The sequence below is a fragment of the Ranitomeya imitator genome, chromosome 1 (assembly GCF_032444005.1).
Source record: "Ranitomeya imitator isolate aRanImi1 chromosome 1, aRanImi1.pri, whole genome shotgun sequence".
Taxonomy (NCBI): Eukaryota; Metazoa; Chordata; class Amphibia; order Anura; family Dendrobatidae; genus Ranitomeya; species Ranitomeya imitator.
Window position 1 is genome coordinate 901,262,409 of NC_091282.1, and position 15,694 is coordinate 901,278,102.

Consider the following 15,694-nt stretch of genomic DNA (forward strand, 5'->3'; position numbering starts at 1 on the left):
GTGTTATTAACATTTAACAAACATGAGCCTGCATGATGCCAATCTTTCAGAACAGCTCTTGGGTATTATGTGCATCATGTTCTTCTTTATTTTTGTTATTTTCAGCCATGGAATTGTAATACACTGCATATATCTATAACAGTACCAAGTATACATTCATATTCCTACAATGCCTCATTCATTGCTATCATTATTACAGGTATATAGTGCAGAGGTTACTTTGTTGTATGAATACTCGAGGCATGCACTGTAAATGGGGCGCCCCAAGTACCATTGCTAGGCTTTCTTTCAACCAGGGCAAAAATCTTATTTGATTCCCTGGCCCTAGCTTTAAATACTTGTCAAGAATATGTGGCTTATTGGTGCTTTCTGGCACTCAGCACCTCGGCACTTGCTACATTGGATATAAAAAGTTTACACACGCATGTTAAGATGCCTTTTTTATGTAAAAAAAAAAATCATAGGAAGAAGACTGATTTTAGAACTTTTTCCACCATTAATGTCACCCATAAGCTGTACAATTCAATTGAAAAGCAAACTGAAATCTAATAAAGGACTAAAATAATGTGGTTGAATAAATATGCAAACCATTTAAGTAATTTGAGTAGGAGTCTGTTTTGGTAGGAGTCTATCAGCACGACACATCAAGAATTGGCAATCTTGCCCACTCTTCATTGCGATGATGCTCCAAATCTGTCAGATTATGAAGACATCTCCTGTGTACAGCGCCCTCTATAGTTCACCCACAGATTTACAATTTAGTACAGGTCTGAGATCTGGCTGGGACATTGAAAAACTTTGCTTTTCTTCTGGTGTAATCTTTCCTTGTTGTAGGATCATTGTTGTGCTGAAATGTGAAATTCTTCTCCATCTTCAGCTTTTTAGCAAAATCCTGAAGGTTTTGATGCAAAATTTACTAATATTAGAAAACATTAATAATTCCCTCCACCCTGATTAAAGCACCAGTTCCAGCTGCTGAAAAACAGCCCCAAAGCATATGCACATGCTTCACTGTGGGTATGGTGTTCTTTCCATAATGCACAGAGTTTTCTTTGCACCAAACATACCTTTTGGAATTATGGCCAAAAAGTTCAATCTTGGTCCTATCAGACCATAACAAATGCTTGTCGCAAACTTGATGTAGGCACTGACAAAATGTAACTGAGCTTGGATGTTATTCTTTGTAAGAAATGGCCTTCATCTTGCAATCCTATCCCACAATCTGGACATATAAAGATTATTGGAGATTGTTGTCACTTGCAGTACACAAATAGTACATGGTATATCTAATACGTTGGAAAAAATGATTACCCTTCTGACTGATAACTTGCAGCAGTGAAATCCTTTTGCTGTGTTGTAAGCTGTTTACGGACCATGGCTTTGCTGTAAAATTAATGTCAGGAAAATCCTACTGAAATAGCTAAACTTTGTATGGGGTTAGTCAGATCATATTTAAATGATGATAGCTGTGCACCGACTACTATTCATCATCAGGTTAAATGTCATTGGTTAATTCTGTACACAACCACATCCACAGTTATAAGAGGGTCTTTACACTTTTTCCCCCTCAATTTGACCTCAGTCACAAGTGGTTCAGATAAAGACAGCTAAGCTCTGCTGTATAATGTTCTCCATGCTGTGGCAACTTCTGTTTGTGAGCTAAAAAGTGACTGAAGAGCAGGAACCCCTCTTGTCTGTGCTGTGTGTGGGAGAAATCACTGCAGCTGGTCTCTTCCCCCAGTTACCAATGGATTGCAAGTTAGAGATAGAACATGTAGAGAGGAAAGCTGGTGAGAATGCAGGAAACATGTCATGTAATGGCCAGACATTGTGTTATTCCTTTTTACACACAGGACACATTATTCTGAAAAGCTACTTGAAAGCAAAGTTACCCTTTCAATTTGTTTCTCATTGATTTTGTTCAAATTATGGGTAAAATTAAAGATGGAAAAAGTTCTGAAATTATTCTTCTTAGTATGATTTTTTAACGTTTGTTTAATTTCAATGTCACAGAAGGAATTTCTGTAGATTTTGGATGTCCTATCATGTTATGGATACACTACTCATTATTCACAATGCCTGCGCTACAGAGCAATGGATATGATGGTAACTAATTTTCTGGCTACGTAATATAAATGCTATTTATTATCGTATTAATGTATCACCATACTCAACATAAATATTAAATGACGGTATCTCCATTTTCAGATCTATTTTGACAGATACAGTATTTCTTTTCTACTTTGTTCCTCACTATGCAAGAACTTGTCTGTCTTCTTCTTTTTCCACAATCTCAACATTGACAAAATTGAGTTATCATCTCTCGGCCTATGTACAGACACACACGTTATACAGTAAATTATTTGGACAGGGTGCTCACAGGATGCACAGTAAAGAAATTTCCAATATCTGTCAGTTCTTCTCCTGGCTATCTATCACCTGGCATGTAGAACTCGAATTCACACAATGGCACTCAACATTCAAGCCACGTGAAATCTTGGATACCAGGATATCAGACAAAGAAGTGAAATAAAAGCATATACTGTATATACTTGAGTATAAGCCGGCCCGAGTATAATCCGAGGCACCTACTTTTGCCACAGAAAACTGGGTAAGCTTATTGCCTCGAGTATAAGCCGGGTATGCATTGTCCCCTCATCCCTGTCCTGCTATGCATGGCTCCCCCCGTCCCTGTCCTTATGTGCAGGCCTCCCCTTCCCTGTATGCATGCCTCGCCCTTCTCTGTCATTGAATGCATGCCTCCCCGTCACTGTATGCAGGCCTCCCCATCCCTGTCCCTGTCCTTTTATGCATGCCTCCCCCTTCCCTGTCCTGGTATGAATGCCTCCCCATCCCTGTCTGCATGCCTCCCCTGTCTCTTTCATTATATGCATGCCTCCCCCTTCCCTGTACTGGTATGAATGCCTCCCCATCCCTGTCTGCATGCCTCCCCTGTCTCTTTCATTATATGCATGCCTCCCCCTTCCCTGTACTGGTATGAATGCCTCCCCATCCCTGTCTGCATGCCTCCCCTGTCCCTGTCATTGTATGCATGCCTCCCCTTTCTCTGACCTGGTATGAATGCCTCCCCATCCCTGTCTGCATGCCCCCTGTCCCTGTCATTGTATGCATGCCTCCCCCTTCCCTGTCCTGGTATGAATGCCTCCCCATCCCTGTCCTGGTATGAATGCCTCCCCATCCCTGTCTGCATGCCTCCCCTTCCCTGTCCTGGTATGAATGCCTCCCCTGCCCATGTATGCATACCTCCCCCGTTCCGTCCCTGTATGCATGCCTCCCCCGTTGTGTCCCTGTATGCATGCCTCCCCATCCCTGTCCCTGTCTGCATGTCTCCCCCTTCCCTGTCCTGGTATAAATGCCTCCCAGTCCCTGCCTCTGTATGCATGCCTCCCCTGTTCTGTCCCTGTATGCATGCCTCCTTATCCCCTATCCTTGTGTGCATGTTTCCTATTGAAAAAAAACAAAACAAAAACATCCTACTCACCTACCTGCGCTCCCTCGGTGCTGGCTCTGCATCTTGTTCCGGCCACCGGCACCTGCCTGCAGCTCTTCCTGCTGAGCAATCACGTGGTACCGCTCATTAAGTTAATGAATATGCGCTCCACACCTATGGGAGTGGAGACACATGCATATTCATTACCTTAATGATCGGTACCACGTGGTCGCTCGGCAGGAAGAGCTGCATGCAGGCACTGGCGGCAGGAACAAGATGCAGTGCCAGCACCGAGGGCGCGCAGGTAGGCGAGTATAAGATGTGTGCTGGAAGCCGTCGGCTCCTGTCACCCGCTGCTCCACCGCCCCCCCCTCCTCCGCTTTCTGGACCGTGACTCGTGTATAAGTCGAGGGTGGCATTTTCAGCACCAAAAAATGTGCTGAAAAACTCGGCTTATACACGAGTATACAGTTAGGTCCATATATATTTGGACAGAGACAACATTTTTCTAATTTTGGTTATAGACATTGCCACAATGAATTTTAAACAAAACAATTCAGATGCAGTTGAAGTTCAGACTTTCAGCTTTCATTTGAGGGTATCCACATTAAAATTGGATGAAGGGTTTATGAGTTTCAGCTCCTTAACATGTGCCACCCTGTTTTTAAAGGGACCAAAAGTAATTGGGCAGATTAAATAATTTTAAGTAAAATGTTCATTTCTAGTACTTGGTTGAAAACCCTTTGTTGGCAATGACTGCCTGAAGTCTTGAACTCATGGACATCACCAGACGCTGTATTTCCTCCTTTTTGATGCTCTGCCAGGCCTTCACTGCGGTGGTTTTCAGTTGCTGTTTGTTTGTGAGCCTTTCTGTCTGAAGTTTAGTCTTTAACAAGTGAAATACATGCTCAATTGGGTTGAGATCAGGTGACTGATTTGGCCATTCAAGAATATTCCACTTCTTTGCTTTAATAAACTCCTGGGTTGCTTTGGCTTTAAGTTTTGGGTCATTGTCCATCTGAAGTATGAAGCGACGACCAATCAGTTTGGTTGCATTTGGCTGGATCTGAGCACACAGTATGGCTCTGAATACCTCAGAATTAATTCGGCTGCTTCTGTCCTGTGTCACATCATCAATAAACACTAGTGACCCAGTGCCACTGGCGGCCATGCATGCCCAAGCCATCAAACTGCCTCCACCGTATTTTACAGATGATGTGGTATGCTTTGGATCATGAGCTGTACCACGCCTTCGCCATACTTTTCTCTTTCCATCATTCTAGTAGAGGTTGATGTTGGTTTCATCTGTCCAAAGAATGTTCTTCCAGAACTGTGCTGGCTTTTTTAGATGTTTTTTAGCAAAGTCCAGTCTAGCGTTTTTATTCTTGATGCTTATGAGTGGCTTGCACTGTGCAGTGAACCCTCTGTATTTACTTTCATGCAGTCTTCTCTTTATGGTAGCTTTGGATATTAATACGCCTACCTCCTGGAGAGTGTTGTTCACTTGGTTGGCGGTTGTGAAGGCGTTTCTCTTCACCATGGGGATTATTCTGCCATCATCCACCACTGTTGTCTTCCGTGGGCACCCGTCTCTTTTTGCATTGATGAGTTCACCAGTGCTTTCTTTCTTTCTCAGGATGTACCAAACTGTAGATTTTACCACTCCTAATATTGTAGCAATTTCTCGGATGGGTTTTTTCTGTTTTCGCAGCTTAAGGATGGCTTGTTTCACCTGCATGGAGAGCTCCTTTGACCGCATGTTTATTTCACAGCAAAACCTTCCAAATGCCTCAAATCAACACAAACCAAACCACACCTCAAATCAACTCCAGGCCTTTTATCTGCTTAATTGAGAATGACATAACGAAGGGATTGCCCACACCTGTCCATGAAATAGCCTTGGAGTCAATTGTCCAATTACTTTGGTCCCTTTAAAAACAGGGTGGCACATGTTAAGGAGCTGAAACTCCTAAACCCTTCATTCAATTTTAATGTGGATACCGTCAAATGAAATCTGAACTTCAACTGCATCTGAATTGTTTTGTTTAAAATTCATTGTGGTAATGTCTATAACCAAAATTAGAAAAATGTTGTCTCTGTCCAAATATATATGGACCTAACTGTATATGGTATTCAAAAAATGTGATTTATTCACCCAAGCCTCAGAAGTAAACTACATTTAAGTTTTTACGTGGATCAATTTTCAAGTTTTTCTGATATCCTAGTGATTTCAGCCTATCCAGTTTAAGCTCATATCCATCTTTGAAGGACTGCCTATTGTTCTGCCTCTCTCCTTTTCATCTCTTACACTTTAGTCTTAGGGTATGTGCACACGTTGCAGATTCTCTGCGGATCCGCAGCATTTTTTGAGGTGCAGAAATGCTGCAGATCCGCAATTGATTAAGGCTATGTGCACACCTTGCGTCGGGTCCCTGCGGGTTCTCCCGCAGCGGATTTGATAAATCTGCAGGGCAAAACAACTGCGGTTCTCCCTGCAGATTTATCGCGGTTTGTTCCGCGTTTTCCGCTGCGGGTTTCCGCCTATACTATTGATGCTGCATATGCAGCAATATGCAGCATCAATAGTAATGTTAAAAATAATAAAAATTGGTTATACTCACCCTCTGATGTCCGGATCTCCTGGGCGCTGCACCCGGCGGTCCGGTTCCAAAGATGCTGTGGGAGAAGGACCCTTCGTGACGTCACGGTCATGTGACCGCGACGTCACCGCAGGTCCTGGTCGCACAGCAACTCTGACCGGACGGCCGCGTGCAGCGCCCAGGAGCTCCGGACATCAGAGGGTGAGTATAACCAGATTTTTTATTTTTTAACCCCAAATATGGTTCCCAGGGCCTGGAGGAGAGTCTCCTCTCCTCCACCCCGGGTACCACCCGCACATTATCCGCTTACTTCCCGCAACGTGGGCACAGCCCCATGCGGGAAGTAAGCGGTTTAATGTATTCCTATGGGTGCAGAATCGCAGCGATTCTGCACAAAGAAGTGACATGCTGCGGGTTGTAAACCGCTGCGTTCCCGCGCGGTTTTTCCCGCAGCATGTGCACAGCGGTTTGCGGTTTCCATAGGGTTTACATGTTACTGTAAACGCTATGGAAACTGCTGCGGACCCGCAGCATCAAAATCGCGGCGGTTCCGCGGTAAAAACCGCTAAGTGTGAATATAGCCTTACAGTACAATGTAAATCAATGAGAAAAAAAAATGCTGTGCACACTTTGCAGAAAATCCACTGCGGAAACACTGCGGTTTAAAAGAAGTAGCAAGTCACTTCTTTTTTGTGAATCTGCAGCGTTTTTGTACCCATTCCATTAAAGAAAACCGCAGGGGTAAAAAACGCAGCAAATCCGCAAGAAAAACGCAGCAAAAACACACAAAAAATGCTGCGGAACCGCACAAAAACGCAACAAATCCGCAGGTGCTTTTTTTGCCAGTAGAGGCAGATGGTGTTATTCACCATCTTGGTAAATTCTAGATACCACCCCAAACATTTGAAAACGCAAATACACATTAACCCCTTCACCCCGCAAGTCTGTTTTCATCTTCATGATCAATCCAAATTTTACAATTCTGGCAGTGTCAATTTATGTGGTAATAACTCTGGAACACGGATCCCACTGATTCTGAGAATGTTTTTTCGTGACATATTGTACTTCATGATAGTGTTAAGGTTTGTTCGATATGACTTGCGTTTATTTGTGAAAAAATCGGAGATATTGCAAAACGTTTTGAAAATGCTGCAATTTTCATTTTTTTATTTTTATGCCCTGAAACCAGAGAGTTATGTCGCACAAAATAGTTAAGAAACAACATTTCCCACATGTCAACTTTACATTAGCACAATTTTTGGGAATTATAAGGGTTGAAAGTTGACCAGCAATTTCTCATTTTTCCAATACAATTTACAGAACCTTTTTTTTTTTATGGACAATCACATTTGAAGTTACTTTGAGGAACCTATAAGACAGAAAATACCTAATGGTAACACCAGTCTAAAAACTGCTAAAAACCACATTCAAGAAGTTTATAAACCCTTCAGGTGCTTCACAGGAACTGAAGCACTGTAGAAGGAAAAAATAAACATTTATCTTTTTGTCACAAAAACGTTATTTTAGATCCAAATTTTCTTATTTGCACAAGAGTATGAGGAAAAATGGACCCCAAATTTTGTGGTGCAATGTCTCTTGAGCATGCCGATACTCTATATATATGTGGGGGAAAGCTACTGTTTGGGCACACGGCAGGGCTTGGAAGTGAAGGAGCACTGTTGGACTTTTTGAGCGTAAAATTGGCTGGAATCGAGAGCGGACACCATGTCACGTTTGAAAAGCCCATGATGTGCCTAAACAATGGAAACTCCCACAAGTTACATCATTTTGGAAACTAAACCCCTCAAGGAACTTATCTACAGTGGTGGAAATAAGTATTTGATCCCTTGCTGATTTTGTAAGTTTGCCCACTGACAATGACATGAATAGTCTATAATTGTAAGGGTAGGTTAATTTTAACATTGAGAGATTGAATATCAAAAATAATATCCAAAAAATCACATTGCCGCATTAGTCCTTACCAACCTGGACGCATGGATACGTCCATGGTCGTGAAGGAGTTAATGTTGGCCAAATGCTCTGATTCTAACTGGACTGGCTGACTGATGTATGTGAAGTGCTCCTGATTGCCCCCCAACATGCCAAGGGGGAAGAGGTGGGATAATCAGGCATGGATTTCATTTCATTGAAGATGTAGGAGCTCTTTCAGTCCTCCTGTTCTACTTGCTGTTGCCTTAACCTTTACTTTCATGCCAATTATGAGAATAGCTTGTGCAGCCCCTAAGTTTTGTCTCTGTCCTCAGTACCTCTAAGGCTAATAAACTACATCATGAAACATCACAGAAAAAATAGCAGCCATACTTACGATACCATGTCCAGATGTAAATGCACAACAGGATGCAGCAGGTCCCCCATGATAAAGTCGGGGGCAGCACAGGTGCAAAATATTAATAAACAATCACTTACTGCCAAATATTCATGCGGTGTCTGCCTAATATTCAAAAAGCACTCAGGCTTGCATAGGATGCCATTCACGGGGATAAGTGACTGCCAGTTATATCTGGTACCCCTTACCTACCCATGAAACAATGTATCGCCACATTAAAATCCAATTTCTGATTACATTGAGGGTCAGTTTTGCAGGCACCATAAAACTGTTGACAATTCCTAAGTCCTGCTATTAATACCTCATTCAGTCTGTGTTCTCTTCTACTCTATCTGTAGAGATTACAGTTAGGTTATGGTTTTACATATCTATTTTTGTCTTTTGTCTTTGTACATTTTTGTCATCGCCCTTGCTTTATACTACATTGCACAGCAATAGTGAAGACTCAAATTCTCTATAAATCAGTATTATTTATGAGCAGTTCTTACATTCTCATAATGTCTACATAATTCTATATTTTCTAAAATTGTAGGCAACGGTTGACGACCTTGGTTTATTGCTTTCGTGTACTTTGTGTACTTTGTATAGTAAATCCAATAGACCATAACTACCATTTAATAGATAAGCCTTGCATATGCTGTGGTTTTTTTTATTCTTTTCTACTGAGGATTCTTTATGGCTACATCTGTTTTGTGGACAACAGACGGTTTATTAGTGAACCAGTGTTTGGTCTATCACAGGGCCTGCCTCATCAGGCTAGCTATGTGAGCTGGCAGTCTTATTAATCATTAACTACATGATTAAATGAATGTTTGTTCGTTCCTGCAGGGGGTGAAAACTGGTATCTACAATATGATTCCTTTTTTTCTTGATACCTGAATAAATACCACTGCCAAAGTCACTTAGGACATTGCTTAGGACATTACAGGGGTGTTTGCATACTAAGTGCCCTCATGCATTATTAAAGGATGGATCATTCTAAGCTGCAGAGAATTTATTGAAAATAAAGACAATGTAAAAGTACAACATTGTGTAAGGACATTGATGTTTTACATAGGGAGAAGCAGGTAATTCTGATCAGCTAAAGAGCTTCTCTAAACAATAGCGAGAATACACAGGAAAGCCAATGATAAAGGATTATAGAAATTCTTACATGCTCATCTGTAAGTGGGAAACTATGAGAACATTCTGTTAAAGCCTAAAATTATAAGAACAACAGATTCTGCAATAATGTACATATAACAATGTTACAGTTATGTTATACTTTATAACTATCTCTGGTCCACTATAAAACAAACTACAATAGGCAAAATCAAAGTCCACCATAAACAAATATAAAATCCACTATAGGCCAAGCCAAAGTCCACTATACAGAACAGTGTTATCCACTATAATCCAAGACACATTCCACTATAGTCCAAGACACAGTCCATACAGACTAAGACTCAGTCCACTATAGACCAAGCCAAAGTCCACTATACAACCCGGCATAGTCCACTATAGACCAAGACACAATCCACTATAGACTAAGGCATAGTCCATTATAGACCAAGCTAAATTCCACTATACATCAAGACAAAGTCCTCCATAGATAAAGCAACAGTCCACCATAAACCAAGGAATAGTCCACAATAGGCCAATACACAGTCAACTATATGTAAAGATCCAGTCCACAAAAGGCCAAGACACAGTTCATACAGACTAAGACTCAGTCCACTATACACCAAGACAAAGTCCTCCATAGGCAAAGCAACAGCCCACTACAGACCAAGACACAGCCCACTATAGACCAAGACACAGTCCACTATAGACCAAGACACAGTCCACTATAGACCAAGACACAGTCCACTATAGACCAAGCCAAAATCCACTATACACCCCGGCATAGTCCACTATAGACCAAGACACAATCCACAATAGACTAAGGCATAGTCCATTATAGACCAAGCTAAATTCCACTATACATCAAGACAAAGTCCTCCATAGAAAAAAGCAACAGTCCACCATAGACCAAGGAACAGTCCAGAATAGAACAATAAACAGTCAACTATATGTGAAGATCTAGTCCACAATAGGCCAAGACACAGTCCAAACAGACTAAGACTCAGTCCACTATACACCAAGACAAAGTCCTCCATAGATAAAGCAACAGTCCACCATAGACCAAGGAACAGTCCACAATAGACCAATACACAGTCAACTATATGTAAAGATCTAGTCCACAATAGGCCAAGACAAAGTCCACAAAAGACCAAGACACGGTCCACAATAGCCTAATGCACAGTCCATTATAAGCCAAACACAAAGTCTATTGTAAACCAAGACCGATCTGCTATATGACAAGACACTATAACCCAAGACATTACCACAGACCAAGACATCATAGTGCAGTATAAACCAAGACAAAGTCTACTGTAAAACAGGACACAATCAACTATAGACCAAAACAAAATCTGGGTCAAGATAAAGTTGATTATAGATGAAGGCACAGTCTGCTGTGCACCAAGACAGAGTCCAACAAAAATCACATACTACCATTCACCTTTTTATGGACTTTGCCTCATGTACGTTTCATTGTTTTCCTTACAAATCCACATCTGAAAAGTAAGGGCCTAGCAACCGTATATTGTAGAAATTTTTGGTGTGTCTTGAACATTGTACACTGCAACACATTGTACATTGTACAGACTGCAACACAATGTTTCTGCAGTCTCATTAGATGTTGGAAGACCAGTGTAATCTCTGGTCTACATTGGTCTACACTGACCACATTTTCTAGGTCAATTTAATGATTTATTTACTGTACTCAATTATAAAGCACCATTAATTTCACAGCACCTTACAGACATCATTGTCACTATCCTCATTGGAGCTCACAATCTAAATTCCTTATCAGAGGGGCTTTGGAGTTTGGGAGAACACCCACCCATGCAAACATTGGAAGATCATACAAACTCCTTGTATATGTTGTTCTTGGGGGGATTTGAACCCATTGCTGCAAAGCAACAGTGCTAACTACTGAGCCACCATGCTGTCTTCTAATAGATTTTGGAGAGATGAATGAAAGCAAAAAACAAGACCGCTATAAAATCTGAGAGTAGGGAACTGTTGAATCTTAACCAAGTCTGTACCCCTTTGAACTGCAGACCACTAATTCTTAAATGTTACCATGAATGTATACCAAACTTTAAAATATATAGCCCCATGATTACCAAGCAAATGCATTCTAAAATGTTCCCTTTGCCTGATTTTTCTACAGATATTTCTTTACTTTATTTTTAAATATTCACATTACTACACTTAAATATACAAGTCTATTCCGGGATGTTACTTCAATGTGTTATCTAAACAGCAAAAATTCTTGCTGAAAAGAAATCCACGGGAGTATTGCAGATGAAGTGAAAAGCAGAAGTAGAGGTTATTTGAAGAAGGAATGACGGAGGAGGACTGCACCTTTAATAATCACTAAGCTGTCACACGTGATGCCTGCTTGAAGTCAACTCAAAGTCAGAGCTTGAGATTTCGTTGCTACCACTGCCTGGGATAGTTGTTTACTCCTTTACAACTTGCTGAAGCTCAGAACTGCACCTGCTGCATGCACAGCGCCTCGGGCACATGAAACCAAAATACCATGGCCAACGGGCATTCTAAGGCACAGCTTCTGTTGTGCTAGCTAGAAGAACAGAAAACTTTCCTGGGAAGTCACTTCATTGTCTTTCTTTCAGCAACACTGGGAATGAGCACAGACAACCAGCACATTTACTCCCATAGATCTAATAGTATTGTGGTGGCCACATTTTCAGGATTGGCATTATTCTTTGTGGTTCTTCAAGAATCTGGATACATTTTAAACCGGTTTCTTATTGTCTACTTATTTACGTAACTTAGTTACTTTTTTATGTTCTGCATTTCTGTCAACCAGCCTATTGGGTGTTCTAGTTGACGGTGTGAAGTGATTGTTCATGAGCACCACCAGATATGTCAGCAGAAGATGAGTAATGTTTCCGGAACCTTTTTTGTAACCTTTCAAGACTGACAGAAAGAATATGAAGTAAATACGCAAGAAGGCAAACAATAGCTAGACGATGACATTAAAGATGAAAATCCCTGGGCCAGGGAATGACTCAAAGGTCTTATCCAAATGCTGTTTGTAAAGGACATCACTGGTACCTACACCAGCTGGCACCTGTAGGATGCTGGAAGACCGAAATGCAGCGGCCACTTCATCTGCTTCATTGTCAACCACCTCATTTATTCCCAAAACAACTTACCGGAAAATTAAAAGGTGTTTTAGCTTCCGAAGAGGTATGTACAGATGAGGTCTTAATGACCTATTTATCTATTAAAATGCATAACAGCCAGACTCAGGGAGTAGAATTATAAGTCATTTTATGGTTTGTAATATGATGATGAAATAAGGTTAGCTGCAGTCCCATGTAAAACTACATACAGCAGAGGGATATCATGAGTTGTGCTGCATAAACTCAGCTTTGCTGCAATTTATACACACAGATAATTGACGACTTGGTACAATTAAATTCTGTTTTTGCATACATGGGTGCGCATATGTATGTAACTTTTGTTGGAATGCATGTGTTGTGCATATGTGCATCTGTTGCGTGTGTGCATGTGTGTGCATCTGTTGTGTATGTGCATCTGTTGTGTATGTGGTTGTGTGTGCATCTGTTGTGTATGTGCATCTGTTGTGTATGTGGTTGTGTGTGCATATGTTTGCATCTGTTATGTGTGTTTATATGTATTTGCGTGTATGTAATGTGTGTGCATGTGTCCTGTGTGCATATATTTGTGCGGATTTGCATATGTTTTATATGTGTTTGTGTGCATGCGTGTGTAGGTGTGTTCATTTGTTTGTATATGTGTGCTTGTGTTGCTTGTGTTTTTTTTGCATGAGTGCTTGCGCGCACGTGTATGTGTGTGTGTGTGTGTGTGTGTGTAGAGGAAAAATTTGGATTTGCTTTCACCACTCTTTGTTGGTTGATTTGCATGGTTGGGACATTCACAAAGAAATCAGCTGGTTGTTTGGAAGCAGTGAACTCGAACAATAAGTCAAGCTGTCAGTTCTATCTGAGCACTCTTTAAGACTTGTTTAAGGCTCGTTTGACATTTCACAGGTGGAACTTTTTACTGTACATAGTAACATAGTTCCAGAATTCCATTCAAAACCTTAAAATACCACTAAAAGTTCATACTATAACATTTACATTTTCTATAGCAGTGTTCCCCAACTCCAGTCCACAAGAGCCACCAACAGAACATCACCCGGACAGGTAAGAAATCCATCACCTGGGCAATACTAAGGAAATCCGGAAACATGATCTGTTGGGGGCACTTGATGACTGTGGCTACTAGACTATAGGTTCTCCCCTCTAGCCTGAAGGGGGTTCTCTTGTAACTTATGAAACAATTTGAAGCAGTGTGTGGCAACACTTGTATCTGTATCTGTATTCTGCTAGCTTTGCACCACCTTTTGATACACTATCTGTATTTCTAGGCATAATATTATAAATATCTGCTCTCAGACATCCAAACATTTTATGAGGAAATTACTGCTAATAATATGAGACTAATTCCTATACATTTAACTGAATAATTGTAAAATGTTACAAAAAATATAACAAAATAAGGAACTTTGTGATAAACCCTATCAAAGAAAAACGTTTTCCTGCACCCCTGATTCGTGAACTCCTCTTTCCCTCTAAAAACTGCTAATTCCATTTTATAAAAGGGAGAGAGGGAGGAGGAGAAAAGAACAGATTGAGAGAGCACAGACACTTGTTGCTACTTTCTAGTAAATGTTAAATCTCACCCCCAGAGCTGGATTCACAGCTGCACTGCTAAGTACTGTTGCATAAATTCCTACATGTTGTTGAAGTTGTGCTTATGTCGCTGTGTGCTGTATATGGAAGAGATCATAGCAGCTGATCGAAGCCATCTCTCCCAAAGACAGCTGACTTTCAGACATAAAGTTTGCCAAGAGTAAAATGTGAATAATGGAATTATATAATGACCAGCATAAGTGAAGTACATGCACAACAGCTTATTCTGAAATGTGACCTCAAATGACGTGTAGTGTATGCTTTAACTGTTGCAGTTACTGGGGCCACCATCCCTCTTGAAAATTTTGGTTACAATTATGAATAAATGTTATTTGTTTTCTGGGAATCAAAAGTTTTAACCCCTTCATGCCATGGCTGTTTTCCATTTTTTATCTTTTTCCCACCCCTTCTTCCAAGAGCCATAACATATACTTTTCCGTCAATATGGCTGTACGAAGGCTTATTTTTAATTAGAGTTGCACTTTTGAATGATACCATTCACTGTAGCACATAGTGTACTGGAAAACGGGAAAAAAATTCCAAGTGTGTTGAAAGTGTAATCTCACAATTGCTTTTGGAAATTGTTATTAGTCATGTTCACTATATGGTAAAACTGACATGGTAATATGATTCTCCCGCTCAGTATGAGTATGCAGATACAAAAAATGTATCTTTTTTATTTAAGTGGTAAAAAAAAGTTCAGAAATTTGTAAGAATTTTTTTTTTGCTTTTGTCGCCATTTTCTGAGACCCTTAACGTTGTCGCCATTTTCTGAGACCCTTAACGCTTTCATTTTTTGGGATACGGGATATCAGACTTTTAGGAAAGCAACGATACCAAATATATGTATTTTATTTTTATTTTTTTATTGTTTTTTTTAATAGGTTAAGAAGGGGTGATTTAATCTTTTGTGTTTTTTTATTCTTTTCATATCTTTAAAAACTTTTTTTTCCTCTTTTTTACTGGATGTAATAGTCCTCTTAGGGGACTTGAAGCTGCAATCATCCAGTACATACATGTGCTATACATAGCCGGACATGAGCACTTCTATGTATCTGTATTCACGATCTCCTGTGAACATCAGCCACAGGCTGGTTTTCATAGGATGAATGCAAAAACAGACACGGGAGCTTCAGCAAATCCTCAGCTCTCATGACAACCCATCGTTGCCCCGTGATCACGAACGCGCAGATGGGAGCGTGGAACAACGTTTTCCCTGTTGATGCATGTTAAATGCTGCTGTCAGAGATTGACAGCAGGATCAGCCGCGGGTGGAGCACCACTCCTCGCGCGGCTGTTAGAGGTACATGATGACTGATTAAAGCTGCAGGCTTCGTGTGCAAGCTTGCATCAAACTCAGGGAGCCGGCATATGACGTAAGTTTACATCATATGTCATGAAGGAGTTAAGTGCATGGATTACCTCCCATACTATATGATGGACTCTTTCCTGACTACTT

General features: G+C 40.8%; 1 protein-coding gene across 6 annotated transcripts in view; it reads left to right on the forward strand.

Moving 5' to 3' along the window:
• ARHGAP24 (Rho GTPase activating protein 24) overlaps positions 1-15,694 on the forward strand; it is an 896,906-nt gene that overhangs the window by 809,292 nt on the left and 71,920 nt on the right. Inside the window, exon 1 of one of the 6 annotated variants that reach the window (XM_069743313.1) lies at positions 11,919-12,703. The exons of the other annotated variants lie outside the window; for them this stretch is intronic. Coding sequence (XP_069599414.1) covers positions 12,592-12,703 — 112 coding nt within the window. The 5' untranslated portion in view covers positions 11,919-12,591. Of the gene's footprint in view, positions 1-11,918; positions 12,704-15,694 lie in introns of those variants that run through there. 6 annotated transcript variants of the gene reach the window in all.